The 20652-nt window shown below is 34.5% G+C and overlaps 5 protein-coding genes across 5 annotated transcripts; all 5 read left to right on the top strand.

Moving 5' to 3' along the window:
• Positions 1–833: 833 nt before the first annotated feature.
• Positions 834–1739, top strand: LOC142625532 (uncharacterized). The gene has a single exon (XM_075799168.1). The coding sequence runs from the start codon at positions 834–836 to the stop codon at positions 1737–1739; it is 906 nt and encodes a 301-aa protein (XP_075655283.1).
• A 3045-nt stretch (positions 1740–4784) lies between these two features.
• On the top strand, positions 4785–5690 carry LOC142625530 (uncharacterized). Its single transcript, XM_075799167.1, has one exon. It carries the CDS (start codon positions 4785–4787, stop codon positions 5688–5690), a length of 906 nt encoding a protein of 301 aa, XP_075655282.1.
• A 3042-nt stretch (positions 5691–8732) lies between these two features.
• Positions 8733–9891, top strand: LOC142623179 (uncharacterized). Its single transcript, XM_075796578.1, has one exon. The coding sequence runs from the start codon at positions 8843–8845 to the stop codon at positions 9767–9769; it is 927 nt and encodes a 308-aa protein (XP_075652693.1). The 5' UTR covers positions 8733–8842; the 3' UTR covers positions 9770–9891.
• Positions 9892–10234: 343 nt separating this feature from the next.
• LOC142625529 (uncharacterized) lies at positions 10235–12589 on the top strand. Its single transcript, XM_075799166.1, has 2 exons — positions 10235–12067; positions 12137–12589. The coding sequence occupies exons 1-2, from the start codon at positions 10235–10237 to the stop codon at positions 12587–12589; spliced, it is 2286 nt and encodes a 761-aa protein (XP_075655281.1).
• A 4112-nt stretch (positions 12590–16701) lies between these two features.
• On the top strand, positions 16702–20404 carry LOC142626387 (uncharacterized). Its single transcript, XM_075800212.1, has 7 exons — positions 16702–16895; positions 17502–17634; positions 18490–18593; positions 18674–18845; positions 19049–19189; positions 19304–19392; positions 19499–20404. The coding sequence occupies exons 1-7, from the start codon at positions 16804–16806 to the stop codon at positions 20121–20123; spliced, it is 1356 nt and encodes a 451-aa protein (XP_075656327.1). The 5' UTR covers positions 16702–16803; the 3' UTR covers positions 20124–20404.
• The last annotated feature ends 248 nt before the right edge of the window (positions 20405–20652 follow it).

The following is a 20652-nucleotide window of genomic DNA, read 5'->3' as shown; positions in this document are numbered from 1 at the left end:
ATTTTAACAACCATCCTCTATCGAAAAATTGAAATTAATTAATTAATATGGTTCAGGATCTCCCCGAATCTTGATTCCTAGAGAACCAAAGCTTTTGGATATCCAGACAAATTTGGACGGCAACACTTCTTTACTGGTTACAAATTTCCATGAATTTGAACCATGGATAAGGCATAGATGGGTGAGATTGTTCAAAGCACCGATAGTCTTTTTTTTTTTATATATATAGATATGATAAAATATAACCCTATATTGTACGCTCTACGATGATTATTTAAGGCTAAAAATATTAATTGTTTTTTGATATAGACAATATTTGATCCTAAGTCCCTAACTCAAAAATGAGATTTTACTTTTTTATTTTTTATTATTATAGAATTTCAACTGATAGTGTCTATTCTACGATTAAGCTAACTCGAACCAACAACTATATTATATCTTCCATCACATAAATATAGGCCCCATCTATGAGTTTAGATATACAACCCACATTTACGTGAGAATGTACGAGGCGGTGTGTTGTAGAAAGAGAGGGAGAAATGCCAAATGAATCTAGTCTTGTCTAAGAGAAATTAAAACCACAATTATGAAATACACCCGTACCCAAATAACACCATAAGTTTCTATTAAAAAAAAAAAAGGAGCTCTTGTTGGTTGAAGACAAGACAACATAACCCACACCATAGAATATACCTACACCGCTTTCACATGTTGATCACATTGACCCAATGACCTATAGCTTCCTCTATCACCTCTCATCCTCTCTAAGTGCCTGGTATAAATATGTTATGATAAATCATAGTACTAATTGAACCATGATGAAGAAACCAACTATGGCAGCTTTCTCCTCAAAAGCCTCTATTAGATCCATTAGTTTGCCTGCTAGATCTCATCCAACCACGATTAGAGTTGAAGAGGAGCTAAACAAGATTAAATCTTGGGAGGCATCATCTTCATCAAAGGTAGAAACAATATGCGTTGGTCTATCAGGTCTGAGTGATTTGTACAGGTGCATCGAAGAGCTTCTTAATTTGCCATTGACCCAACAGGCTCTTGCTCAACACCAACATCAGAAATGGTTTAATGATTTACTACTTGAAAGTTCCTTGATGTATTTAGATATATGTGGCAACACCAGGGATGCTATTCTGTTAATGCAAGAAACTATTCAAGAACTTCAATCCGGACTTCGAAGAATAAAAGTTGGAGACTTGAGCATTGAAAGCATTGTCACTACTTACAATTGCTCAAGAAGGAAGATGAGAAAGGAGGTAGCAAGGTCTCTAGCATCATTGAAGCCATTGGGCAACGAAATCGAGGCCTTTCCCATGTTAAATTTGGATCCTCACGTCTCAGCAGTGGTCAGAGTACTTAATGAAACAAGCTTGATTACTAGTTCAATCTTTCACTCATTCTTGTTATTCCTTTCTTTGCCTATGTTGAAACCAAAGCCTAGCAGATGGTCATTGGTTTCAAAACTAGTGCAAAAAGGGGTACATGTATTAGCTAGCAAAGACCAACATGAGAACATGAATGAATGGGAAGGCGTGGATTTAGCACTTAACAGCCTGCTGATGCACAATTCAAGCAAAGATATTGAGGCACAAAGGATACAGACTGCACAGATTAAGTTGGATGCTTTAGATGTTAGCATGAAAGGCCTCGAGAAAGGCTTGGAGTGCTTGTTTAGGCACTTGATCCAAACAAGAGTATTTGGCCTAAATATAATTTCTCAGTAGGTGATCTCCAATTTTTGTCTCGAATCTCATGGATTGCCAAATTACATATTTTGTAATGTATATTTATGTACTTGAATCAAAATGTATAGATACACTTTGCAATTGCTGATTTGCGTTGTCTCTTCTTTTATTTCCCTTTCTTTCGCCATCTTTGTTTTAAATCTGTCAATTAATGTGTTACATGTGTATCACTAAAGTTCTATGCATGTATTAAAATAAAAATAAAGTCATTCTATCTACTTTGTACCATATAAAGAGGTATACAATAGAACAGCCTGGATGGCGATTTCACCAATTTCTCATTGTGAATATAAAATTGATTCGGCGGGTTTTGGAAAAGTATGTACAAACTCCCACACCCTTCCCTTTTGTCTCTCAATTATGTGACATTTTGAATAGAAACTGCATATATTCCTTCTTCTTTTTCCAGCAGAATCATTTTTCTATGTACTCATGAGTCATGAGTAAGTGCTAGTGTGATAGCTAGATTAATGGCGCCCGCAAGGCCGCAACTAGTACAATTCTATCTCCAACGTTGCCCTCTTTCTTTTCTTGCTCTCTCTCTCTCTCTCTCTCTCTCTCTCTCTCTCTCTCTCTCTCCTTTTTTTTAAAAAAAATTAAAAGAAAAAGGTAAAAATGACTTATAGTGTATAAAAACTAGGAATTACAAATAGTCCATTCGAGAAGATCCAGTAAAATTGAAACGGTACAGAGGAATTACAAATACAAATAGTATACGTAGAGTCGATGGAGTTGTTGATGCTTATTCTAGCTCCTAAACCTAATATATTGTATTAACTAATATTAGAACTCCTAGACCTAATTCATCATTTATATTAAAAAAAATACAAGACTTTAAATAATATAAGACTTATATTTAAAAAAAATACAAGACTTTAATAATATAAGACAAATGTAATTTCATCAAGAACATATCAACATTATGCTGAAAACACGATATAATTGTCAATGAAGCAACTCCTCTTTTTACATAAACTTCTTCTCCAAAAGCATCACTGAGGTGGGATAAAAATAAACCAAAGTAGACCGAAATGGATCACAGTGGACCAAAATGAATTGAAATAGACTAAAAGGACCAACATGGACTGAAGTGGGCCAAATAGACTGAAATCACTAAGTTGACCAAAGTGGACCTAATAGATCGAAGCGGACTAAAGTGGACCTAAATAGATCAAATGGATAAAAGTGCACCGATATGGACCGAAGTGAACCGAAATTGACCAAATAGACCGAAGTGAATTGAAATGGACTAAAGTAAACCGAAATGGACTAAATTAGACTGAATTATTACGTTGATATGACTAAATAGAAGTGTAGTAATAATAAATACTATTAATCTATATATAGCCTTTGCTGGCACTACAATTTTCCACGTCGGCAAAAAATTCTGATTTTATATTTCTAAAACCCAATAATAATAATAAAAAAAACAAAATATAATTTTGTGATTTTATATTTGTAAAACTTGATACATAAACACAAACCCAAACTGTTTCAAACTGTTTCTCAGTTTTTTGTCTCTCACTCAAATGCAAACACAAACTCAACCCACATTTTAGAGCTCCCACGTTTTTACACATCAACATCATTTAAAAAAAAAAAAAAAACTATTTCTACCCTGAAATTCTCCACGGCACTAACCCCAAACCTAATGCATCCTCTTTCTATTTAACTTATAATCCTATATTTAGAGAGAGAAAAACAAAACCCTAAACCGGAAAATCTCAAAAAATTTCAACAATTTAATTTGAGATTTTTTTATTTGTAGGTGGTTGCAAACCATTATGGAGCGAGCCAAGCTTTTAGAGAGCAACCTTACTCCCAGGCTAAAGGTTATAAAAATTTTCTACCTTTTTGTTTTTTTATATGTGTTAGCTTTTGTTGGGTATGAATTATGAAAGGAGTTTGGGCAGAATTTTTTTTTTAATCGATTTTACCAACTCTGGCATATTGAAGTTTATTGCATCTGTAGTTTTTTTCCCCCTCCCCACTAATTTGAAAAGGAAAGAAAATCTTTTGGATATTTTTTTTTTGTTAGTTTATTTCTTTTTCATGATTTCAAATCATGTTGAGAATCACTTTTGCTATTGAATACCAGACATACTTCACCATTAATCTTTACAAATATATTTGTATTTTAGCGTTCATATACAATGATGCTAGGTGTAATCAAGAAACTAGAACAAATTATAATAAATAAAAAACAAACACATAAAACAATTGTAAACTTTGATTTAATAATTTTGTTTTATTTTATTTTTTATTGTTGGTATGTAAAGAAAGGTCGGCTAAGAGGCATGAATTACATCTTTATAGATTTTAATTTTTATATAAATTATGAAATGTAATATGTTATTAGTAGCTCATCTTTAGCTTGAATTTAATACCTCACCCTTTATTATTATTATTTTTTTTTTTATATATATGATCTATTTGCATTCTTACTCAATTATTGCTATGTTAACAGATACCCTAAGGGGCTAGTATTAGTTATGACTATTTTTAGAAATTTTTTATGGAGAAATAATAATTAATTGTTTTTTTATACAGTTTTTTATATTTTTCATAAAAGTGATATCAAAATTTTCTTAAAATTGTTCGATTTACAAGCATTTGATAACTATATTATATCTTCCATTCACATAAATATACCCTATCTATGAGTTTACATATGCAACCAACGTTTATGTGAGAATGTATGAGGCGGTGTGTTGTAGAAAGAGAGGGAGAAATGCCAAATGAATCTAGTCTCGTCTAAGAGAAATTAATACCACAATTATGAAATACACCCGTACCAAAATAACACCATAAGGTTTCTATTAAAAAAAAAAGAGCTCTTGTTGGTTGAAGACAAGACAACATAACCCACACCATAGAATATACCTACACCGCTTTCACATGTTGATCACGTTGACACAATGACTTATAGCTTCCTCTATCAACTCCCATCTTCTCTAAGTGCCTGGTATAAATATGTTAATGCTAAATCATAGTACTAATTGAACCATGATTAAGAAAGCAACTATGGCAGCTTTCTCCTCAAAAGCCTCTATTAGATCCATTAGTTTGCCTGCTAGATCTCATCCAACCACGCTTAGAGTTGAAGAGGAGCTAAACAAGATTAAATCTTGGGAGGCATCATTTTCATCAAAGGTAGAAACAATATGCGTTGGTCTATCAGGTCTGAGTGATTTGTACAGGTGCATCGAAGAGCTTCTTAATTTGCCATTGACCCAACAGGCTCTTGCTCAACACCAACGTCAGAAATGGTTTAATGATTTACTACTTGAAAGTTCCTTGATGTACTTAGATATATGTGGCAACACCAGGGATGCTATTCTGTTAATGCAAGAAACTATTCAAGAACTTCAATCCGGACTTCGAAGAATAAAAGTTGGAGACTTGAGCATTGAAAGCATTGTCACTACTTACAATTGCTCAAGAAGGAAGATGAGAAAGAAGGTAGCAAGGTCTCTAGCATCATTGAAACCATTGGGCAACGAAATCGAGGCCTTTCCCATGTTAAATTTGGATCCTCACGTCTCAGCAGTGGTCAGAGTACTTAATGAAACAAGCTTGATTACTAGTTCAATCTTTCACTCATTCTTGTTATTCCTTTCTTTGCCTATGTTGAAACCAAAGCCTAGCAGATGGTCATTGGTTTCAAAACTAGTGCAAAAAGGGGTACATGTATTAGCTAGCAAAGACCAAAATGAGAACATGAATGAATTGGAAGGCGTGGATTTAGCACTTAACAGCCTGCTGATGCACAATTCAAGCAAAGATATTGAGGCACAAAAGATACAGTCTGCACAGATTATGTTGGATGCTTTAGATGTTAGCATGAAAGGCCTCGAGAAAGGCTTGGAGTGCTTGTTTAGGCACTTGATCCAAACAAGAGTATTTGGCCTAAATATAATTTCTCAGTAGGTGATCTCCAATTTTTGTCTCGAATCTCATGGATTGCCAAATTACATACTTTCTAGTGTATATTTATCTACTTGAATCATTATGTATAGATACACTTGGCAATTGCTGATTTGCGTTGTCTCTTCTTTTATTTCCTTTTCTTTAGCCATCTTTGTTTTAAATCTGTCAATTAATGTGTTACATGTGTATCACTAAAGTTCTATGCATGTATTAAAATAAAAATAAAGTCATTCCATCTACTTTGTACCATATATTAACAAAAGAGGTATACAATAGAACAGCCTGGATGGTGATTTCACCAATTTCTCATTGTGAATATAAAATTGATTCGTCGGCAGGTTTTGGAAAAGTACGTACAAACTCCTAAACCTTCCCTTTTGCCTCTTAATTATGTGACATTTTGAATAGAAACTGCATATATTCCTTCTTCTTTTTCCAGCATAATCATTTTTCTAGGTACTCATGAATCGTGAGTAAGTGCTAGTGTGATAGCTAGATTAATGGCGCACACAATGCCGCAACCAGTACAATTCTATCTCCAATATTGCCGTCTTTCTTTTTTTGCTTTCTTTCTCTCTCTCCTTTTTTTTTAAAAAAAAATTAAAAGAAAAGGTAAAAATGACTTATAGTGTATAAAAACTAGGAATTACAAATAGTCCCTTCGAGGAGATCCAGTAAAATTGAAATGGTACAGGGGAATTACAAATGCAAATAGTATACAGAGTTGATAGAGTTGTTGATGCTTATTCTAGCTCCTAAACCTAATATATGAACCTAATATATTGTATTAACTAATATTAGAACTCCTAAACCTAATTCATCACTTATATTAAAAAATATAATCATACTCAATTCGATGGAATTGTTTGATCTTAAAGGGGATCTTCTATAATTTCGCACGTGAGGGGTTATTTCTTAGTTTCTTCCAGTCATTAATAACTTGATTATCTTTAGATAATAGTAGATAGAAACAACGCTCGTAAGGAGTCCTATTGAAATTTGAAACCAAGAAATATAGACCTGCCTGCCATCCGCATCTAGCTAGGAAACGGCGTCTTTTTCTCCTTAAGACCTTTTCCAACCGGAGAGTTGCTTCAAAAATGATCATACTTGAGGAGGATTTTTTGCTTCAAAATACGCGATAGACGCAATACAAGACTTGAATAATATAAGACAAATGTAATTTCATTAAGAACATATCAACATTACGCTGAAATAGATTGAAGTGAACCGAAATAGACCAAATTAGACTAGATTATTACGTTGATGTCATTTAATAGAAGTGTTGCAATAATAAACATTATTAATTATATAAAAATAGATTAGTGGTCTTAGTTTTCTGTATTGCTCCTTGAGGAATTTAAATAGGACTTGGGACTTTGCCTAGTAAGTCACTATGCTTCGAGGTTGATGTCTAATTGTCTATAATCGTAAATCGATCACTCTCACATATTTTTACCTTGACTTTCTTCTTTCTAGTCTAAAAAAATGTCGTATAGTGCACTAGTGGGTGAGGATTGATACGTTGCTATATATAACTAGTGAGCAATAGAGACAAAAACTTTTCAACAAATTTGGTTACATCTTTTCCCATGACTTTCTAAAATGACAAATTGTGATTAATTGAACTCACAGGTTCATTGCTTACACTATTTTATTATATATTAATAGCAACATTTCCTTTCAAATAGTTGGTTGGGATTATTTTTTATATTATTTATCTATGAAAAATGTTAGAAGATTGCTACCTCCACAATATTTTTACAATAAATTATATGTGGTTAGTTGTTATTAGTTCTAATTTGAACTTACAACTAAAACTACTTTTCTATCCCACCAATAACAACCCATAACAAGCTATCACATAAGATTTGTTATAAAAATATTGTGAAACTGTTGTAGATATAGTATTTCTCAAAACATTAACGGATACCCTAAGGGGCTAGCATTAGTTATGAATATTTTTAGAAACTTTTTATGGAGAAATAAAAAATTAATTGTTTTCTTATACAGTTTTTTATATTTCTTATAAAAGTGGTATTAAAACTTTCTTAAAATTGTCTGATTAATGAGCATTTGATAGCTATTAATACGTAATATTGACTTTTATTTTGATAGCTATTAAGGTGTTTGATACTTAAGGGCGTTCGTTAATCACCCTTTATTTATTTATGTTATTAGACTTATTGAAAATGTTAAACTGCTACGAAATTTACTATAAAATCAAAATGTTCACAAATTGATGTTATAATGAATATGATCAGTGGACTTCAATAGAGTAATAGACGAATATTTGAAATATAAATTTTTTTTATTTGTAACCCATCAATTTATAAACCTCATGTCATAAATGTTTTTTGCGTATCACTCAATACAAAATTATATATGAATAGGGGGATTATCATTTCGTCATCAAATCCTCCAAAAATTTCCCTTGTGTCAAATCTCCTAATGACTTTTTTTTTTTTTTTTTCCTTATATATGGATGAATTTAGGAGGAAGTTAGTAGACACAATTTCTTTACTGCAACTTTTGCCACATTCCTAATATTTGCAATAAAAAACAATGAAAAAAAAAAGGAGAATAATTTTTTTTTTGGGGGTACAAATAGGAGAGTATTATATCCATGTAAAAGCCATGATTTTTTAATCACAATAATGCATTTTAACAAATTCGGTGGTCCTAAAACAACTGTGAATTTAATTGCAACACCTAGTAAAGCCTTTTTTTAAATTTTATTATTATGGTAAATTGTAACACCTAAAAAGCTGTGTAGGCAGCGTGTAACATCATAAGGTTTCTATTAAAAAAAGAGTTCGGTAATGTATACCCTTAGAGCATATATTAACAAATCCGTTTTTAAAAATTTTTTATCAGAAATTGAAAAAGCTGTCAAAACTTTTTCAATTTCTAATAAAACTTTTTCTATATTATTGTGTGCCCTTATTTAAAATCCTTATTTAAAAAAAAAAGAAGAGGAGCTCCTGTTGCTTGAAGACAAGACAACATAGCCCACACCATAGAACATACCCTCACCGCTTTCACATGTGGATCACATTGACCCAATGACCTATAGCTTCCTCGATCACCTCCCATCTTCTCTAAGTGCCTGGTATAAATATGTTATGATAAATCATAGTACTAATTGAACCATGATGAAGAAACCAACTATGGCAGCTTTCTCCTCAAAAGCCTCTATTAGATCCATTAGTTTGCCTGCTAGATCTCATCCAACCACACTTAGAGTTGAAGAGGAGCTAAACAAGATTAAATCTTGGGAGGCATCATCATCTTCAACAAAGGTAGAAACAATATGCGTTGGTCTATCAGGTCTAAGTGAGCTGTACAGGTGCATCGAAGAACTTCTTAATTTGCCATTGACCCAACAGGCTCTTGCTCAACACCAACATCAGAAATGGTTTAATGATTTACTGCTTGAAAGCTCCTTGATGTACTTAGATATATGTGGCAACACCAGGGATGCTATTTTGTTGATGCAAGAAACTATTCAAGAACTTCAATCTGGTCTTAGAAGAATAAAAGTTGGAGACTTGAGCATTGAAAGCATTGTCATTACTTACAATTGCTCAAGAAGAAAGATGAGGAAGGAGATTGCAAGGTCTCTAGCATCATTGAAGCCATTGGGCAATGAAATCGAGGCCTTTCCCATGTTAAATTTGGATCATCACCTTTCAGCAGTGGTCAGAGTACTCAATGAAATAAGCTTGATTACTAGTTCAATCTTTCACTCATTCTTGTTATTCCTTTCTGTGCCTATGTTGAAACCAAAGCCTAGCAGATGGTCATTGGTTTCAAAACTAGTGCAAAAAGGGTTACATGTATTAGCAAGCAAGGACCAACATGAGAACATGAATGAATTGGAAGGCGTGGATTTAGCACTTAACAGTCTCCTGATGCACAATTCAAGCAAAGATATTGAGGCACAAAAGATACAGTCTGCACAGATTATGTTGGATGCTTTAGATGTTAGCATGAAAGGCCTCGAGAATGGCTTGGAGTGCTTGTTTAGGCACTTGATCCAAACAAGAGTATTTGGCCTAAATATAATTTCTCAGTAGGTGATCTCCACTTTTTGTCTCGAATCTCATGGATTGCCAAATTACATATTTTCTAATGTATATTTATGTACTTGAATCAAAATGTATAGATACACTTTGCAATTGCTGATTTGCGTTGTCTCTTCTTTTATTTCCTTTTCTTTAGCCATCTTTGTTTTAAATCTCAATTTCAATGGACTCTCAAATCTGTCAATTAATGTGTTACATGTGTATCACTAAAGTTCCATGCATGTATTTAAATAAATATAAAGTCATTCTATCTACTTTGTACCATATATTAACAATAGAGGTATACAATAGAACAGCCGGCCTGGATGGTGATTTCACCAAATAATATCAGAAAACCAGAGTGCTTTTATTGCTGGGAGGTTAATAACAGATAATGTTCTTATTGCTTTTGAGATGATGCATTACCTTGAACATAAGAAAGAGGGTAAAGATTGTTATATGTCAATAAAATTGGACATGAGTAAAGCTTATGATAGGGTAGAATGGGGCTTTGTTGAACAAGCAATGAGAAAATTAGGCTTCCATGAAAGGTGGATTGGCTTGATAATGAGATGTATAACAACTGTCTCCTATTCTGTGCTTATTAATGGGGTAGCTCATGGTAATATAGTTCCCTCAAGGGGACTCCGTCAAGGAGATCCTCTTTCATCTTATTTATTTCAATTATGTGCAGATGGGTTTTCTTCCCTCATTAATAAGGCTATAAGATGTCAAGCTATGAGTGGACTTATGATATGTAGAGGCTGCCCTATGATATCTCATCTCTTTTTCGTGGATGACAGTTTACTTTTCTGTAAAGTTAGCAGCCAAGAATGCCAGCATTTAATTGATATTCTCCGATTGTATGAGGCTGCTTCGGGCCAAAAATTTAACAAAGATAAATCCTCAATTTTCTTTAGTGCCAATACTCCTGAGGAAAAGAAGGTTGAGACCTTGGAAATTCTTGGACTGATGCAGGATTCTCGTCATGCTAAGTATCTTGGTCTTCCCTCAATCATTGGCAAATCAAAGAATGATGTATTTGCTGAAATTAAAGAACGAGTGGGCAGGAAATTGGCTGGATGGAAGGAAACAATTCTTTCTATGGGTGGTAGGGAGATTTTGATAAAAGCAGTGGCCCAAGCTGTTCCCAAGTATACTATGAGCTGTTTTCAGCTCCCTAAGGGTTTATGTGATGAGATTGAAAGCATGATGAGAAGGTTTTGGTGGGGTCAACGTGGTCAAGAATCCAAGATTGCTTGGGTGAGTTGGAGGAAGTTATGCAAATCCAAGCTTAAGGGTGGTATGGGATTCAGGAATCTTCAGGCGTTCAATCTTGCCATGCTTGCAAAGCAAGGTTGGAGGCTCCTCATGAATCCAAACTCATTAGTGGCACGAATATACAAAGCTAAATATTATCCCCATGGTGATGTTCTTAAAGCTAAATTGGGGTCTAGTCCATCCTATACTTGGAGAAGCATAATGCAAGGGCTTGAAGTTGTGAGGAATGGATCTAGATGGAGAGTGGGTAATGGAAGATTAATTCATATTTGGGATGATAAATGGCTGCCTTCCCCCACAACGTATAAGGTTGTTTCTCCTTCTCCTCAAAATTTTGATGATTTTCCTATGGTCTCAACTCTTATTGATTGTGATACTAGAAGATGGAAAGTAGATCTTGTGAAATCTATATTTTTACCTTTTGAAGCAAGGATAATCCTTAATATCCCAATTAGCTATAGTCTTCAGGAAGATAAAATTATTTGGGTTGGTAACAAGAGGGGCGATTTCACTGTTAAGAGTGCGTATTATGTTGCACTTAGTATGGTTGAATCATCCGAGGAGGGAGAGTGTTCTTATACTGACCCGAGAGAATTTTTATGGAGGAAGATATGGCACTTGAATATCCCATCAAAGATAAAAGTCTTTGCTTGGAGGGCTTGTATGGATGCCCTTCCAACTAAGGTGAATCTGCAAAAAAGGGGTATTGAGGTAAGTATTTATTGTCCTTGTTGTGGCTATGAGTCTGAGACTCTTATCCATTCACTTATTAAGTGTGAATTGGCTAGAAGAGTTTGGGAAAATTGGGAAGTCAGTTTTGTGGAAAGATGGCAAGGGCTTGCTGACATAGCTGATGTAGCTTTAACTATTTTGCAATGCGGAGCTGATTGTGACCTGGAGGTTTTCTTTGGAGTTGCTTGGTCAGTTTGGTACAACAGAAACCAAGCTATCTTTGAATCTAAGTGCCATTTACCGAGTCAGATTTGGAGTTTTGCAAAAAGTTTTTTACAAAATTATAGGGGAGCTTTGGTAACTCTGAACACAAATCCAGCAAGGAAGTGTAATGGTTGAATTCCTCCACCGCCTGGAGTTTTTAAGATCAATGTTGATGGAGCGACGTCGGAGGATGGACGAAATTCTAGTGTTGGAGTTGTTATACGTGACTCTTGTGGAGCTGTTATTGCTGCTTCTGGAAATTACCTTCAGGGCTGGTTCTTTGCTGCAGAGGTTGAAGCTCTTGCCGTGGAAGCCGTTGTTCTACTTGCCCGAGACTTGAAGCTTACTCAGATTATTGTTGAATTTGATGCTCTATCAATAGTTAACAGCATTAAAGAAAAGTTCGTTGATGGCAGCCTAGGCCATTTGGTTCAAGGTATCCTTGCCTTACTGTGCTTCTTCACTAGCTGGAAAGTCAATCACGTGAATCGGAATTACAACAGAGCTGCTCATGAGATTGCTCAACTTGCAAGAAGAAATGAAGGCCCGCAGGTGTGGATAGGAGCTCTTCCTATGGTAGTGCAGGAAATTGTTCAATCTGACTATATAAAATAGTGCCTCTGTTTTCTTCTTGTTTTCTTGTGCTGTGATGCTATGCTCTGTTCTGTTGTAAGTCCTATTATTTGCTTGATTGAATATAATTCAAGCTTTGCATCAAAAAAAAAATTGATTCGGCAGGTTTTGAAAAAGTATGGACAAACTCCCACACCCTTCCCTTTTGTCTCTCAATTATGTGACATTTTGAATAGAAACTGCATATATTCCTCCTTTTTCCAGCATAATCATTTTTCTAGGTACTCATGAGTCATGAGTAAGTGCTAGTGTGATAGCTAGATTAATGGCGTCGGCAAGGCCGCAACCAGTACAATTCTATCTCCAACATTGCCCTCTTTATTTTCTTGCTCTCTCTCTCTCTCTCTCCTTTTTTTTTTTAATTAAAAGAAAAAGTAAAAATGACTTATAGTGTTTTTTGATACAGACTTACAGAGTTAAAATTACTAGGAATTACAAATAGTCCATTCTAGGAGATCCAGTAAAATTGAAACGGTACAGAGGAATTACAAATACAAATAGTATACATAGAGTTGATAGAGTTGTTGATGCTTATTCTAGCTCCTAAACCTAATATATAAACTTAATATATTGTATTAACTAATATTAGAACTCTTAAACCTAGTTCATCACTTATATTAAAAAAAATACAAGACTGTAATAATATAAGACAAATGTAATTTCATCAAGAACATATCAACATTACGGTGAAAATATGACATAATTGTCAATGAAACAACTCTTTTTACATAAACTTCTTTTCCCAAAGCATCACTAAAATAGACTAAAATAAACCGAAGTAGACCGAAATGGACCGAAATGAAATGAAATAGACTGAAAGGACCGAAATGGACCAAGGTAATCCAAATAGACCGAAATGGACCGAATTTTACCAAAGTGGATCTAATGGACGGAAGTGGACTGAAGTAGATCTAAATGGATCAAATGGACCGAAGTGTACCAAAATGGACCGAAGTGAATTGAAATTGACTAAATTTGGCTGAATAGGACCAACTAGACCGAAGTGAATTGAAATGGACCAAGTGGACTATAATGGACTGAATAAACCGAAATGAGTCAAAATGGACCAAAGTGAACTGAAATTGACCGAATTATACTGAATTGTTAGGTTGATGTGAATTAATATGAGTGTAATAATAATAAATAATATTAATTATATAGATATAGATTAATGGTCTAAGTTTTCTGTGCTGATCCTTGAGGAATATAAATAGGACTTGGGACTTTGCCTAGTAAGTCACCATGCTTCAAGGTTGATGTCTATAATCGATCACTCTTAACATTTTTTACCTGAGACTTTCTTCTTTCCGGTCTAAAAAATTGTAGTTCAGTGCACTAGTGTAGGTGAGGACTGAGGAGCCTTTCCAGCCCTAACACCGTAGTTGTGCGTTTTTATTAAAATGAATTAGTTTGGAGTTTGATCCTATGAGTTGCATTAAAATAAGGAAAATGTGCTTTAGAGGATATATTTTCTACTATGACCATAACCATATATTTTCAAGTGTTTTAAATTTGTATCATTTCTTTGTGAATAGAAATTAAAAGTCAACATTAAATCATTGTTCATATTTTGATTCTCTGTGTATGTGAATCTGGAGAGCAGCTCATAGCTCATAACCCTCCATTCAAGATAGAATTGATTCGTTGCTCTCTCTCTCTCTCTCTCTCTCTCTCTCTATATATATATATATATAGCAATATTTCATTTCAAATAGTTGGTTGGGATTATTTTTAATATTATTTATTTATGGAAAATGTTAACGGATACCCTAAGGGCTAGCATTGGTTTATGAATATTTTTAGAAACTTTTTATAGGGAAGTAAAAATTAATTGTTTTTTTATACAATTTTTTATATTTCCTATAAAAGTGGTATTAAAAATTTCTTATAATTATCCGATTAATGAGTATTTGATAGCTATTAATATGTAATATTGGCTTTTATTTTTGTAAGTGCACAATTGCACCTGGACCCAAAGATAATCACGGGCTTAGGCCTAATGAGCCTTAAACAATGAAATTTGTAGAGTGTGGGCTTGAAACCTAGGTTAGAAGTACTGAGAACTTGATAACAGGCTAAAAGTTACAAACACTTGTAAATAATAAACGATAATTGCAAATAGACCTCCTCGAACGTGAGCCGAGGACTACTTCTGTATTATTTCTCTTTCTTTCTTAAAGGTTACAATTCTTCTTTCTTTCTTTTGTTTCTTGGACCCCCCCTTTCTTTGGCGTTCATCCCCCTTAAATACTTCTTTCCTGATACTTTATCCACGTGTTGCTCCAACCCCTTCCCTCCTAGATATTTCTTTTCTTAGTGCCTTTGAATAGTGACCAGAAGTTTCAATTCTACTGTTCAGAGGTCACTTCCCCATTAATGCGGCCAGGGAGGTAGGTGCAGAGTCTTTAATGTGGAGGTGGCAGCCTTTGCTTTTGGTATTTTTCTAACACCGGTGTACCTCGAAGGTTCAGGGTTTCCCCCCTTTAACCAACAGTCTTTCCGGAATATTGTCTTGACCTTCATAGTGAAGTTTCGAGTTCTCCTGAGTCTATCCGAGGAGAAACTTACCCTCGGATGTGTCCTCGGACCCTCGGCGTATGGACCGATTCGCAGTACTAACAGATTCTTAGCTTAAAAGCAGGTCGGCCCTCCTTGCTACAGCCCAAAGGTCCATATGCCCACTTGGGTCATTTTACTCCCCACACAGCTCATAGCTCATAACCCTCCATTCAAGATAGAATTGATACGTTGCTCTCTCTCTCTCTCTCTCTCTCTCTCTCTCTCTCTCTCTCTCTCTCTCTCTATATATATATATATATATATATATATAAATAGCAATATTTCATTTCAAATAGTTGGTTGGGATTATTTTTTATATTATTTATTTATGGAAAATGTTAACGGATACCTAAGGGCCTAGCATTGGTTTATGAATATTTTTAGAAACTTTTTATAGAGAAGTAAAAATTATTTTTTTTATACAATTTTTTATATTTCCTATAAAAGTAGTATTAAAAATTTCTTAAAATTATCCGATTAATGAGTATTTGATAGCTATTAATATGTAATATTGGCTTTTATTTTGATAGCTATTAAGGCATTTGATACTTAAGGACATTCATTAATCGGACCATTTATTTATTTATGTAATTAGACTTATTGAAAATGTTAAAATTGCTACAAAATTTACTATAAAATCAAAAAATTCACAAATTGATGTTATAATGAATATGATTAGTGAACTTGAATAACCTAATAAACGAATGTTTGAATTTTTTTTTTTTTTTGTGATTCGTAACCCATCAATTTATAAACCTCATGTAATAAATTTTTTTACGTATCACTTGATACAAAATTATATACAAATATTTACCTCAAAAAAAATTATATACAAATAAAGGGATTTTCATTCCATCATCAAGTCCTACAATTTTTTTTCCTTGTGTCAAACCTCCTAATGACTATACTTTTTCCTTATATATGGATGAATTTAGGAGGAAGTTAGTAGACACAATTTCTTTACTGCAACTTTTGCCACATTCCTAATATTTGCCATAAAAAATAATGAAAAAAAGGAGAGTATTTTTTTAATATAAAAAGGAGAGTATTAAATCCATGTAAAAGCAATGATTTATTTAAATCACAATAATGCATTTTAACAAATTTGGTGGTCCTAAAACAACTATGAATTTAATTACAACACCTAGAAAGCCTTTTTTTTATTTAATTTTTTTGGTAAATTGTAACGCTTAAAAAGCTGTGTAGGCAGTGTACCTTAGTTATTTATAAAAATCAATAAATAAACAACAACAAAACAAAAGTATCACAAGTTGTAGAGGCTTGTAGGCTTGTAGCACACATTACATTGGATGCTTCCGCTCCATCATCAAATCCTCTAACATTTTTCCACGTGTCAAATCTTCTTAACGGCTATATTTTCCCTCACACACAGTGTTGACATGAACCAACGACACGGTACAAGAAAATCAAAAGCGAGTCGGTGCGTTGAGTGGACCCCACTTGGATCCTCCATCAATGAAGCACCAAACCAAAAGGAAAGGATTAAAGGATCCAATAAAAGTTGTCACTTTTCCATCTCAGGAGACCGTTACTCTCTCTCTTTGTCTCTCACAGCTTCTTCGCTTACACTAAAAACACTGCAACACTTAAACACTCACAAACTCACGACGCAGCCAATGACTGCCGCAAGTATAGCCACCAGCCACGCCAAGACCATCATGAGGATCGGCCTCTCTCTCTTCCGCCGTGGCTTCAACTCCTCCAAATGGTACATTGTTTCCTCTCTCTCTCTTTCTATTGTTTCTTTCTCTTTTCCCTTGTCACATTCACACACCCTTTGAACATTTTTGGTGGCCTAGGATAATGTGTACCAAAATGGAATTTTTTTTTTTAAAAAATTCTGGGTCTTGTTCTACATGGCCTGAATGATGAAATAACAACCCAAAGATTTTATTTTTCTTGGTAAACAAACAGAGAAGGGGGATAATGAGTAGTAAAAATCAGTTCTTTAGCTGTCTGTCTGATTATTGATTAGTATTTCTTTTGAATAAATTGGCAGATGGTTGAAGTTTTTTAGATTCTGGGTCTTGTTGTTTCTTATTATGGGAGGCCTAAATGATGCAAAAAGAACCAAATTTTTTAGTAAAAAAACAAATTCCTTAGCTGTCTGATTATTGTTTGTATTCAATTTCCTTGAAACAAATTGGAAAATGAATGAAGTTTTTAAGATTCTGGGTGTTGTGGTTTCTTGTTCTTCAAGGCCTAAATGTTGCCCAAAAAAAAAATTAGTGTTTACCAAACAGAGCTAGGGCTAGTAAGTGGTAAAATTACTGATTATATTTCTTTTTCTGTGAATGCGGGGTATATGTAACAGCAAGACAGCGGCGAAGATGGCAGTGGCGAGGATAAAGCTGCTGAGGAACAAGAGAGAGGTGGTGGTGAAGCAGATGAGGCGAGACATTGCCCTGCTTCTACAGTCAGGTCAAGATGCCACTGCTCGCATCCGGGTAATTTTCCGTCTAAATTTCTATTTTGAGGGTTGTAGATTAACATTTGTGGACAACTGTGTTTTGGGGTTTTCTCATTGGAGTTGGGATATGTTAGAATAATGGTTTGTGATTAAATTCACCATTTCCTATCAGCTTAAATTTTGGGAGAAACGGTAGTTTATCGTACAGAAAAGTTTTGGGTGTAGAATCTGTTTGTCATTTATTGTGGTATTGACATTTTGTTATTGAGAGGAATAACAACATACATAAAAAGAATGGAAGCAGTTGGATTTCTTCTATGGTCCTATTTTGGGTTGTTTGATCAGTGTTCTACATTGTTTGGGCGTTCGGTTTGAATTACTAGTTGGTGACTTTGTGGTGTTTTAAATTGGATATGAAATAAGCCCATTGCCTTTGCTGGCTGAACTTAACTGTACATAGTTCGAGGAATAACATACATAAAGGGAATGGAAGCAGTTGGATTTCTTTCCAAACAGAAATATGTGAGATTTAAATAGGTTTGCAGTCATTTTGATGCAATTTTATGATCAGAAATCACATTATCACAAAGGTGGTTAGAAGGAGATGGAGTAGCCCTCAATGTGATAATGTAGATAAGGACACAATAGAATGAACTATTCGGATGGTTTTGTGTCTAAAGTTTCATGTTATTGAAGGCTCGGAACCCTCTTTACCAGTGGCATTAACTTATTTTTGTGACCAAATATGGAGCTTACAATCAAGGATTGGCAGCAGGGGATGGAATGTTGATAATGAAATAAATTAATTTGACTGTCAGGTGTAGTTATATTTTCCATACAATATGTGATTATGAGTTTTCATAACAAGTAATTTGTTTTGTTCATTTTGTAGGTTGAACATGTTATCAGGGAACAGAATGTTTTGGCTGCAAATGAGTTCATTGAACTCTTCTGTGAATTAGTTGTGGCCAGACTTTCAATCATTGCAAAGCAAAGGTTAAAGAAATGAAACATCTTTATTATTTTGTATGGTTTATTAGATACATATAACTCTGATCTGGGTTGAATTATTCCAGGGATTGCCCAGCAGATCTGAAAGAAGGTATTGCTAGCTTAATATTTGCATCCCCAAGGTGCTCAGAAATTCCAGAACTTTTATCACTTCAGAAAGTTTTTGAGAAAAAATATGGGAAAGATTTTGTATCAGCAGCTACAGATCTGCGACCTAACTGTGGTGTAAACCGCATGGTAACTACCACCTTCCTTTCATTTATCATATCATATGTAATCATATCATATCACCTGTGAACCAGTTATCTTTTCTTATGAACTCTAAATGTTATTATGTTCGTTGGTGACATTATTGTTTTTTCATCCAAATTCTTTTGGTTAATTGACAAATTCTCTGTAAAGCTGGTAATGTTATTGTTTTCCCTCCAAAATTCTTTTAGTTGATCGACAAACTCTCTGTAAGAACCCCTACTGGTGAAGTAAAATTGAAAGTCATGAAGGAAATAGCGAAGGAGTTCCAGATTCAATGGGATACAACAGAATCCGAGATGGAGCTTCTCAAGCCTCCAGAAGAGCGTATAGTGGGTTCTTCTCTCTCTCTCTCTCTCTCTCTCTCTCTCTCTCTCTCACGCGCACACACACTCAGACACACAATTTGATGTTTTTCTAAGAATCTTAGTTCTCTCACTGATCAGGAAGGACCTCGCACTTTTGTTAGTGCTACCAGCCTACCCATGCAGCCTCAGCCAACTCAATCTGCTGAGCCAAATAAGGCAACTACTAGGTATGTTATCCAATCTATTCCCCGTACTTTGATTCATTATAGATAATAGGTAACTTAAGTAGTTTTGTATCCATTGCTTAATAGTCTCTTCCGGTTATTTACCCAGATCAACGATCAGCGGAGAAAATGGCAATATGTTTTTTGAGGACACTGTCTCAGCTGCTGCAGCAGCTGCAGAATCTGCCAAGAAAGCAATTGCTGCTGCACAAGCTGCTGCCTATCTGGCCAACAAAAACTTTAATCAAGCCACTCAAGCACCTAGTCTTGATAACAAGTTGAATGATTCAAGTACCAACCATGGATTTGGAAATCTTTATGGAAATTCTACTGGCTTCATCCCAAATCACCATTCCCCAGCTAACTCACATACCACTGATCATCAACAAGAAGCTCATGGGAGGACTTATGCATCGCAAAGTTTTGGAGCGTCCCATTTTGCAAGCAGTGAGGAGACACCAACTACCAATGTGAATGGTGGAAAGGGTTATAGGAGACACAGCTACAATGCACCCTCTAGACATTCAGATATAAAGTTTGATGAATCAGACTGTGATGAAGAAATTGATATGGAAGAACCTCCTCCTAGGGGCATTAATCCTCCACCCAAGCGGCCTCCACCACCAGCACCTTCATTTCATGATAAACAAGACTCAAATTTTCATGTTCACCCCAAATTGCCAGATTATGATGCACTCTCTGCTCGCTTTGAAGCACTGAAGTATCGAAAATGACAAACTTCTAGCATGCTTGGGGGGATATATGAGTTTTCTTGGCCTTCATATAATTTATACATAGATGCTTTATGCATGTTATTCTATCATATAGATACCAAATACTAAAAATGTGAGATCACTTTTTGTTTTGTATTGTCCTTTGGGGTAAATGAATATGTCATTTTGTCAAGTTTAATGTCTAGAAATGCAACTTATGTAATTCTTTAACAAAGAAAGACTTCAATAATCCAGACAGGAAGCCAACTACAAGCCCACAATGTTGGACTCAACTTCACCTTGTTCTGTACGCTCAGTTGGACTTTTTTTAATTTTGACACCCTATATTTAATGTTATATAAATGATTATACCCCGCACTGAAATTAAATTCAAAAATTAAAATTTAAAGGGGAAGTGTAAAGCTGTTAAAAAAAATACAGATTGTTGAGTAAATATAAGGGGAAGTTGTTTACTTAAAAAAAGAAACATATAGAGAAATATGTAATAAACTAGTTACGTTAATGGTTGATAGCCGCACTATATGTGACG

This window comes from Castanea sativa, chromosome 2, assembly GCF_040712315.1.
Source record: "Castanea sativa cultivar Marrone di Chiusa Pesio chromosome 2, ASM4071231v1".
Taxonomy (NCBI): Eukaryota; Viridiplantae; Streptophyta; class Magnoliopsida; order Fagales; family Fagaceae; genus Castanea; species Castanea sativa.
Note: the sequence above shows the minus strand (reverse complement) of the source record. Positions and strands in the feature narration are given on the sequence as shown.